This window comes from Cebus imitator, unplaced genomic scaffold, assembly GCF_001604975.1.
Source record: "Cebus imitator isolate Cc_AM_T3 unplaced genomic scaffold, Cebus_imitator-1.0 Scaffold1440, whole genome shotgun sequence".
Lineage (NCBI taxonomy): Eukaryota > Metazoa > Chordata > Mammalia > Primates > Cebidae > Cebus > Cebus imitator.
The window spans coordinates 1-9948 of record NW_016108755.1 but is presented as its reverse complement, the minus strand read 5'-3'; the positions used below and the strand labels follow the sequence as shown (position 1 = coordinate 9948).

The window sequence follows — 9948 nt, the reverse complement described above, 5'->3', positions numbered from 1 at the left end:
GGGCCGTCTGTGTGCTGTGATCAACACCCTTCTCGGGGGTTCCAGCCAGGGCACAGAGGGGGTTACCAGGCGTGGGACATGACCTAGGCTCTCTGCAGCCTGTGGGACAAGGCTGAGGAGTGAGCAAGAGTGCCTGGGAGTGAGGTAAATTCCATGTGGCACAGCCCACCTGTCAGACCAGAGCTGGCCACCAAGGCCCTGGGGGTCCTGGGTATGCCCCTCACTCCAGGCTCTGCAGGGAGGAGCAACTCCTGGACTCCAATTTGGGCAAGGCAGTCCATCCGGGCCTTGGTAAAGGCACCACCTTGTCAGGTTCCCAAGCCACAGCCTCATTTCAGTCACCCAAGGGGGCTCCCTCATGACTCACCCATCTTCCCATCCTCCACAAAGAGAATGTGCAGTGGGTATAAGGTGCTGAAGTAGAAGACATCTATGTTGTTCTTCATGGCCACCTAGGCACAAGGGGGTTCCCAGTCAGTCCCTGGGGCTTGATACCACCTCTGAGGTCCCAGGAAGGGCGTTGCTGAGCAGATTCTCTCCCAGGCCACTCCCTGGTAAACATACCCCTCGTCCCCTGACCTGGGCCTCCCCAACACATCTGCAGCTAAGAGCTTGACTTCACAGACACAGCCCTCTGCTGACCCCGGTGGGGCCCGGCTGGTGGATGGGTAAGGACTGGGGTGCCCGCCCTGCCCGGAACGCACCTGCAGGTTGTTCAGAGGCTCCATCTTCATGACTGAGCCCACCATGCTGACAGGCAGGGAGATCTCCACTGTCTGGTTGGGGCTGAGTGGCGTGTGAACCTGGAAGGAGGCGGTGGGGGCCAGGCCAAAGCTGGGGAGAGAGGAGCCCTGCAAGGATGGCAGGGGGAGCAGGTGCTGATGCAGGGCAGGTAAGCTCCTCGGGCTTAGGAGCTGGGCTGTGGTCAGCAGGGAGCCTCTCACCCTGCCAGCCTGCCCACACTCCAGGCCATGGACAGAAGGATGGGCTCCCAGTCCTCCTCCTCTAGCTGGCCATGTGGACAGGAAGAAAGAACTCTAGGCCAGCTGCTCTGCCCCAGCCTGGCCGCAGGCCTGAAGCCCAGCTGTGTTCCTCTCCTCTGGGCCAGACACTGGTGGGCCCAGGTAAGCAGGCCTTGCCCTGTCCTGCCCTCAAAGAGCTCTGTCTAATGCCAGGGGCCTGGAGGGTAAGCTGCTTCTACCTTGAAAGCTCTGAGACCACCCAAGTCTCTGCTGCCAATCCCCAACTCCCAGGAGGGATCTGAACATCCCAGGAAAGATGCTAGATTTTACCCTCTTGGCCAAAACTGGCCAGGGTCACACAGTGGCCACAGAGAGATTCAGGAAAGCCCTGCTTCTCTGCAAACCAGCAAAATGGCAAATTAGGAAGATCCTCATGGGTGTGAGACATGCCAGCCCCAGGCTCTTGGAAGTTCGTGCCCCCAGGGCATGGGAATGGGGGCACGAACGGAGTGCTCAGTATACCTGGCTGTGCATTCGATATTATAACTCCTAGCCTCATAAAAGTAACCAGGTACACTTCTTCCTATATCTAGATGCGGACACCGTCTCAGGGAGGAGCAGGCTTGGGTCAGACCCCATAGAGTGATTGGCACTGCTGAGAATCAGGGTTTGAGCTGCCTGACCCCAGCCTGTGCTCTGCCCAAGAGCCATCAGGCCTGGCTGGGACACAGAGGGAGACCACTTGGGGAACCTCATGCCTGCCTGGCGGCTCAGCACACCAGGCTTTCCTGGGAGCTCCACTACTGCCAGCTATGTGAGCAGCTAAGGAGCCCAGGTGTCATTACCTACTAAAAAAGGGTGATGGCAGTGACTTTGCTGGGCCATCAGGTGGCTCAAGTGAGGCAATACTGGGCCTGGTGCCCAGGAGGCATTCAGCACACAGTAAGCTTGCTAGAGGCAACCAGTGGGACCACCTCTCAGAGCCTGGAGCACTTCTGCGGCTTCCAGGGTCACGTGAAGGTGAATGGCAGAGCCATCCCCAGCCCTAGCCTGCCCGAGTCAGGACCTACTGGCCCCCAGGCTCTCCTGGGGAAACAGCCCCTTCAGTCAACTTCTTAGAGGCTCAGTTTGCTCATCATGAGCATGCTCAGGAAGAAGAATCATCAGGAGGGGCTGCCAGGGGTCCCCAGGAAGCCCTAGCCTCAGTGGCTGGGTCCATGACAGTGCCAGACAGGCAACTTTCCCACTGACACCGAGTGTAGGGGACCCAGTGGGAAGGAGGCTGGAGCATCTACTGCTCCCAGAGGCTCCATCTGACACTTTTAATCCTCTGCCATGCAGGGGGAGGCTGGCAGGCAGGCCCACTCCCTACCAGCCTTCTGAGAGCTGGTCCCTAAGACAGGCCCCACCCCCCGCTATGTGGGGTATTTGCCAGAGGTAGGCTCCTCAGCTGAAGCAGGACGTTCCTCAAGGGTTCAAGACCAACCTGGGCAATACCCTGAGCTTCCATCTAAAAAAAAATTAAAACTAAAAGGAGGGATGCCCTTCCCCACTCTGCCTGGTACTTTGGAGTCCATATGAAGAGGCCACTTGGGGGTAAAAATCCCACTGCTTGGCTGGGTGCAGTGGTTCAAGCCTGTAATCCCAGCACTTCGGGAGGCCGAGGTGGGTGGATTGTCTGAGCTCAGGAGTTCGAGGCCAGCCTGGGCGACATGGAGAAACCCCATCTCTACTAAATACACAAAAATTAGTCAGGCATGGTGGTGTGCGCCTGTAGTCCCAGCTACTCAGGAGGCTGTGGCAGAAGAATTGCTTGAACCTGGGAGGTGGAGGTTGCAGTAAGCTGAGATCGCACCACTGCACTCCAGCCTGAGTGACAGAGCAAGACTGTCTCCAAAACAACAACAAAACCCATTGCTTTAGAGAGTTCTGGCCCAAGGGATGGTGGGGAACATCCTCCAGAAAAGGGACACCACCCTCCCCCTGCTCCACCCCTGCCTGCAGTCCCCAGAACAGACTCCAAGTGGATTCTCTCCTAGGCCTCCCCTTGAGAGGTGTGCTGGCCTCAGGGAGCTCACCTGTTGCGGTTGAACTGGATGGCAAAGTCAGTCATGACCTGCAAGGCCTTGTTGGTCAGCTGCAGGTCCATGGAGATGGAGGCCACCTGGCGGGTGAAGGTGCCTGAGATCTCTAGCCCCTTGGCCTTCATGGCTGGGAGCCAGACCTGCAGGGAAGAGGGGGTGGAAGGGGCAGGTGGGTGCCTTTTCCCCCAGCCCAAACTCAACAGCCCACCTGAGAGTGCTTTTTCTCTTTCCTGCAGGCATCTCCCATATCCAGCACCCCCACCTTTACTGCTAGGGGATGACCAGGTGCATATCAGGAAGAGAATAATCCCATGTCCCACCGAGGACACCGCCATGACACAGCTGCCTCTCAGAGCAGCTTGGAGTGGGGAGGCGCTTGGGCGCTCAAGGGCTGACATGAATCCTCAGAGGGGAATGGAGGGACCTCTTGGGAAGGACGGCTGAGGAAGGCCATGAGCCAAGGACAGAACTCAGTGCCCAGTGGCATCCTGGGGCTCAGCCACAGCCTGGGCCTTGCTGGCCATCACCACCTGTCCTCTCTTGCAGGAGGTAGGGCTGGCCTTCGGTTGTAGAAACTGGTCTGACCAAGGACAGTACCTAGGAGGACCTGTCGCCTGGCTGGCCTTCCGCTGCTTGGCTGTCCTTGTCATTTGAGTCTCAGCTCAAGAACCACCTCCTCCTGGAAGCCTGCCCCCAGGCTCCCTCGACCCAGTGATGTTACAGCAGACACATACGAATTGTGTCTGTCTCCCCTGTACCCAGATAGCTCGCTGAGGGAAAGGCCCTATTTTTCTGTCTTTACCTCCTTGGCTCAGAGACTGGTGTGAAACCAGTGTTTGGGGAGTGTTTGCTGAGCAAACAGCGTAAGTTACAGCCCTGCCTGGGGAGGACATCCGCCAGCAGCATCTTGGGGACTCACAAACACTTCTCAGGCGGTTACTCTCCTACAGGCCCTTTGGGGTCAAAAGGCTCAAACCCCACCGACAGCTTCCGCAAGCGCATCCAGTGCCAATGAAGGTTCCCACTGTCTCTCAGGTTGCCAGTTTCAGAAACTGCAGAAACATTAGGCACCAGCCCCCGCCCCACTGTAACCCCCTTTAGGCAGTCACGCAACCCGTCTCGTTGAGGTCACCTCCTATATCTGCCTCCAGGGCCTCCACTCCTCTCCATCTCCAGAGGCACCACCAGCATTTGAGCTGCCACCAGATGTCCCCAGGTAAGACAGCGGCTACCAGGTGGTGCCCCATTTCCACTCTCTCCCCCTTTCGACAGCCGCTGAAGTCATTTTGTGAAATGCAAATCTGATCATGGCACCCTGAGAAACCCCTTCCAACCCTGCAGTGGCCTCCACAGCCTGGTGCCCATCTGCTCCTCAGGCTTGGCTTGCTCCCGCCCCTGGACCTCACACCCGTTGCTCTCTCTGCTTTCAAAGCGCTTTCCCACCCCCATCCTGCTTGGTTAACCCTGAGCACCCTCTGTGCCCCCTGGCCAGATCTGTGAGGACAGAAAGCAGCCTGCTTTGGCTGTCAGCTGTGCCATGGCAGCCGAGAGCACTGCGAGGCTGGCTGAACCTGAGCTGGGGCATGGCTCCCTCATGGACGCCTCCCCTGGGCCCCCATCGGGCCTCCTTTCCCCTGACCCTCTCTCAGTCGTCCGTGGCTGGGGATGGGGACCGCACTGCTCTTGGTCACTGTGGGTTCATGGTGTCTCACACAGGTCCTAACAATATACTGAGGTAACAATCTTCAGTCTTTACTCGGTGAACCAATGAACTGTCACCTCCAGCTGACCCAAATGCTTGAGGAGCCCAAAAGTTCTGATGCACAGCCAGCCTCACTGCCTTAGACCAGCAGGGTTGGCCAGTGGCTTTAACCCCACAGGCGGGGTGTGGAAATGCTTGAGGAATGAACAATTCCAGGTGGCCACAGGGCTGTTGGGAAGATGTGGATACCTACTGACAGATTCTGAAGGGAGAGTGCACGCACACCCTAGAACCCTCCCATGACCAAGGCAGTGGGGAAAGTCCTGCCCATGTCATAAGGACGACTCCTCCAGGCAGCCTGCCCTGAGGATCACCTTTCCAGCATGCTCTCATCAGATACACTCATCTTACCCTTTACAAAGACAAAGCAGAGATAACACTGTTAAGACGAACACACCTGTAATCCCAGCGCTTTGGAAGGCCAAGGCATGTGGATCACCTGAGGTCAGGAGTTCAAGACCAGCCAGGCCAAGATGGTGAAACTCCATCTCTACTAAAAATGTAAAATAGCTGGGCATGGTGGCAGGTGCCTGTAATCCTAGCTACTTCAGGACACTGAGGCAGGAGAATCACTTGAACGTGGGAGGCAAAGATTGCATGCACTGAGATCATGCCACTGCACTCCAGCCTGGGTAACGAGCAAAACTGTCTCAAAAAAAAGAAAAGATGATGAACACACAAGTCCAGCGCCAGCTTGCCAAAGGCCAGCTCCAGACTGTGTGTTCCGGGCAGCTCTGCAGTGCCGGCAAGGGCTGGCTCCCACAGGGTTACAGGAGACTTTGCCGTACTTCTGTCCCTTAGTCCTGCTTTGTATGCCTGCGATATCAGGCTTCTGGTGAGTACGGGTTGGCCTCATGCCTTGGCACAGCCAATCCAGGTAGTAAGTCAACTGCACATGCTGTATGTGATACCACGATCCTACGCTCCCTTGGCCCTGCTGGCCCTGACGCCCCACACATGAAGGCAGGGGCATAGGTGGTTCTCACACTCTGTGGGGTCACCATCATGTAGGGGTCTGGAGCAGAGGCTTTAGTGTCACCTGCTTTCACTTCCAGACTGTCACCAGCTATGTGACCTTAGGCAAAGGCATTCAGATTTCTCAACCACAAAATGGGAGGAAGAGCCACAAGGGACTGCCAGAAGGCACACGTGCTGGCGGTGGCTGTGGAATGCTGTGCTGTCCCTGCACAGAAGTGCGTGACTGCTAGTGTCAGAGCTGCTGTCTGCTGTGGGCATCTCAGTGCCCAGACCCTGCCAGGGGGCTCCAGTCACCACCACTGCAGGTGCAGCTGGCACATGGTGGGGAAAGCCAGCTCAGCAAGGAAAGGGGGACACGTCTTCCCTCTGGCAGCTTCCTTGACACTGACATGGCCCTCACTGAGCTTTCCTCCATGCCTGGCCCGCATGTTCTCACATTGGAAACTCAGCTCTCCTTCCCTCAGCCCCGGCTCCTCCTTCCCAAGGAGCTCTGAAGTCTGTCTGTTTCCACCCACAGGACGTCCTCGTTGTCCAGCTGCAGCAGCACTCCTCCTCCCTGCCACAGAACCCCCGCCTCGGTGCTTCTGCCCCACCCCTCCCTGCAGATGCAGCCAGCTTTCTCAAGTGCAAATTGGACTTGAGAATTGGACTTCATCCCTCTGCTCAGAATTTTCCAATGGCTCCAGCTATGCCAGGATCAAGAGCAAACACTCAGCCTAGCCTTGCCAGCTTCCTCCTCACTGATGCCCAGTCTAGCTAGGAGTCTCGGGGTTGTGTCCTAGGGGGCACAGTGGGCATTTGTGGGCATCTTCAGATGGCACAACGTGTAGTGGGCCGCAGACAGGGATGCTGGACATTCCGCCACGAGACAACCACCCCACAGCAAGCAACCGTCCTGCGTCCTTCAGTATTTTCTGCATGGTTTCAACATACCCGGAGACTTCCAGGAACACAGTTCTCAGGAAAATCGAGGGAAGCCTGTTCCTTGTCTTACTTAGAACCTTTCTGGAGGGCAGCAACCACTTCAGCAACGAATGGCACCACTGGCCAAAACACTCAAGGGGTCTAGGCTACAAACACCCAGGCTGTGGCTGTCACAGTCACAGTGACTTTGCCCTGCAGCAAACACCTGGCAACTTCATGTCTTCTGGGGTGAGTGGGAGGGCATGCCCAGGCATTTATAAACTGATACATATACTTGTATTCTCTTCCTTTTATGTCTCCTCCATGCAGTGAAAGCATCTGAGTATTTTTGGAATGCTATGTGTAGGTAGGTTACACATCCCACCAATTGCATTTAAGGAGAGGAACAGTGACAATGTAAAATGTCTATGATGACTAAGGGGTGCTGGGTCTGATGGCACCAAGAACTACTGCTCCTAGCTGACAGGCCTCTGCTATTCCCTGGCAGAGGCCAGGGTCTCCCTTTCCTCCAGGTCTTCCTACAGGCTGTTTCCTTGGCCTGGAGCCCCCTACCTACTTTCATTCAGCCAATAAGTTTCTGCAACCCCTCTTCTGGGAAGCCTTCCTAGGCCCCCACCAAGCCTGACTTAGCTACTCTTTGTCGGTGTCCCCATGGCCCCCGGCTTCCCTCATCAGCACTGGCCTGAGCCAATTCCACGGCCGAGGCCATTTAAAGGAGCCCACATGCCAGTCTAACTTCTCTCTGCTCCTGCCAAGAAAGAAGGCAGGTGACTTACTGCTTTGGGGGCCACATACGATCCTGACAGGGTGCCCACGCCACTGGTTAGGTCAAAGAGGTCACTCAGGCCACTGCCGATGGGTGCTCCAAGGTTGGCTGGTGCTGCTGCTGTTGTAGGTGCCACGAAGTTGGTGCCCCCAATCTGGAAAGGGAAGAAATGAGTCAGAGGCAGCATCAGGGGCAGGGACATCGGGCTGGGAATGAGTAGAGCCACCTGGCTCTTTAGAATACACTGGGGGCTGGGGGCAGGGCAGCCTCCACATCAAGTGTAAGTTACAGAAATCAGACAGAGAGAGGTGGGTGGAGAAGAGAGGCTGAGCCCTCCCATGCCCTGCAAGCCTTGAGCCTTAGGAGTAACCTCTGGGAAAGGGCTGGGGACACTCCCAAATTGACACTCAGCCCATGGATAAAAGGAGGTCCCGAGACACACAGCTGGGTGGAGACATGCTATGCAGACGGGAGCTCTCCCTTCAGGACATCAGAGAGGGTTTGTGGGACTGAGGGCTGGCAATCCCGGGGATGACAAGGCAATGTGTCATGAGTGGTGAGGACTGGGCAAGAATCCATGGCTATAGGGCCCAGTAGCAGCTGGATGCCAGTAGGTCAGGGCAGAGGCTGCCAGGATGCTGGACCAAGGCAGTGGCTCAGCAGGCAGGGCCGCTTTGACATCACCCGCCCCTTGGGATGCTGGGCCGGTGCTTTCGGGAGGAGCAAGGACGAAGGCTTGGTGACGCAAGGGTTGAACCGTACCCCTTCAGGCTCATCCCCCATCTCCAAGCGGAAGCAGGCAGGTAAAGAGAACAGGCAGCCACATGCAGAGAGAAAAGCCAGGAAGGAAGACAGAGACGAGAGAAGGGAAAGAGGGAAGAGATGAGTCAACTGTAGCTCCATCCGAGAGGAGTGTGGCGTGAGGCTGTGCCGGGGCCTACGAGAGGCCCAGACCTGTCTCTATGAAAGGCATCACCCCCACGCCTTCACCCAACACCCTCCCGTCCTGCACCACAGCCCCTCCTGCCTCACCCTAGCGGCACTGAACACCAGGCTCCTGCCCCTGTGCTGCCCCTGTGGGGACCTGAGCCGAGCACAGCCAAATGAAGAGGCTTAGCCACCCCAAGTTGCCTGAGGACACCCCAGGGAGATACCCAGGTCAGTCTCACCACAACCCCTACCCTTCCCGTGTTACCATTCCCCTCTCTCCTTGACCACCCATGCTCTCTCAAGCCTGGCTGGGCTGCTATTCCCAGCTGGGGCAGCATGAGCGTAAGTGGACACATGCCTGATTCCTGAAAGCCAGGAACACCCTTGCCTTACAGGGCAAGGTGACTGACGCCAGGATCAGGGCAAGGGCTAGGATTGGCTCCTGGGACTCCAGGGTCTAACAAGGGAGTGGAATTCTGTCTGCCACTCGGGCTGTGTCACCTCGGAGGGAAGGCTGCCTGGCCTCTCTCAGCCTTGGCCTTCTCATCATAAGTAGGGAGCTCACAATCGCCTCCGAGGGCAGATGGTAAGGACTCAATAGAATGTATCCGAGGCACCTGGCTTGTGCCTGGCCTGGACGCACGTTCGGTGACTGCGCCTCTGAAGACCATTATCAACATCATCCAGAGGGCCCACAACATACCAGGCTGTCAAGGCCACCGCCAAGAAGGTCCACAGCTCCCATCTGCACCGAGGAGGTGGCCAGGGGTGGGCCGCTAACTGGGGGGCCGAGGTCCAGGTTAAGGAGGTCACCCAGCAGGTCGCCCTGGGCGGGGATGACATCTGGCTGCTCCCCGGGAGGTGCTCCAGCAGGGGCTGTCTCAGGGCTCTCTGTGCTCTCATTCCTGCCAGGACACAGAAGGGAGAGGAGGTCAGTAGAGCAGAAGCATGAGGATGTCTCAGGAAGGTCAAAGAGACCCCAGCCTCCAGGCACCTCCCCCAGCACGGGCACTGGGTCTTTTCACTGTCCCCAACAGGGCTGTCCGCAGGGACCCCCTGCCTTCCCATTCCCACAGCAGAACCATATTTTAGGTCCTCCACGAGGATGAGTGAAGGGAGAGGGCCGCCTGCTTCTACCCCTCAGCCCATGCTAAGGAGAAAACGATGCCACCGCCCTAGGACAGTGCCGCCAGCTCACACCAACCACCTGGGAGCAGTAGAGGAGGAGGTGCAGACAGGGCGCTGGAATGAGACGGAGCTGGTCTGAGTCCCAGCTCTGCTGGCTGTGGGGTCCTGGACCCGTCACTCAAGCTCTCCTTGTCTATTGTTCCCATCTGACGAATGGGGACATTTGCTCTCAGAGCTGTCGTTAGGATGGAATGAGGTCATCTAGCAAATACCTCGTGTACAATAAACATCTGCTAAAAGGTGGTCAGTTTTCCTCAGACCCAGGTCTTGCCGGGGGACAGCACGCCAGGCCCGCGCACCTGTGCTGCTGAACCGGGGAAGCAGGTGGGAGGCTCAGGCCCACGACTGGCCACT

At 57.3% G+C, this 9948-nt stretch overlaps 1 protein-coding gene, 1 long non-coding RNA gene and 1 other non-coding gene across 4 annotated transcripts; 1 reads left to right on the top strand and 2 right to left on the bottom strand.

Moving 5' to 3' along the window:
• Positions 1-6: 6 nt before the first annotated feature.
• On the bottom strand, positions 7-9819 carry LOC108299019 (AP-1 complex subunit beta-1-like). Of its 2 annotated transcripts, XM_017521463.2 has the most exons (6): positions 9110-9819; positions 8239-8259; positions 7487-7630; positions 3041-3186; positions 705-834; positions 7-452 (listed from the first exon to the last, which is right to left on the bottom strand). In XM_017521463.2, the coding sequence occupies exons 1-6, from the start codon at positions 9149-9151 to the stop codon at positions 357-359; spliced, it is 579 nt and encodes a 192-aa protein (XP_017376952.1). In that variant the 5' UTR covers positions 9152-9819; the 3' UTR covers positions 7-356. The 2 variants fall into 2 exon arrangements, with proteins under 2 accessions (XP_017376952.1, XP_037591869.1); XM_037735941.1 differs by lacking the exon at positions 8239-8259.
• LOC119469973 lies at positions 2051-2146 on the bottom strand. The gene has a single exon (XR_005198847.1). It is a non-coding gene; the product is annotated as a small nucleolar RNA SNORD125 (small nucleolar RNA).
• LOC119469972 lies at positions 3292-4854 on the top strand. Its single transcript, XR_005198846.1, has 2 exons — positions 3292-3331; positions 4319-4854. It is a non-coding gene; the product is annotated as an uncharacterized LOC119469972 (long non-coding RNA).
• Positions 9820-9948: the final 129 nt, after the last annotated feature.

What these genes read in the sequence shown, in the direction of transcription:
- LOC108299019 (XM_017521463.2), bottom strand. Translation starts at nt 9,151, where the DNA reads ATGGGAGCTGTGGACCTTCTTGGCGGTGGCCTTGACAGCCTG. An exon ending in TGGGGGATGAGCCTGAAGGG is followed by an intron (nt 7,631 to 8,238) that starts GTACGGTTCAAC and finishes TTCCCTTTCCAG; the next exon opens with ATTGGGGGCACCAACTTCGT. An exon ending in CGTATGTGGCCCCCAAAGCA is followed by an intron (nt 3,187 to 7,486) that starts GTAAGTCACCTG and finishes TCTTCCCTGCAG; the next exon opens with GTCTGGCTCCCAGCCATGAA.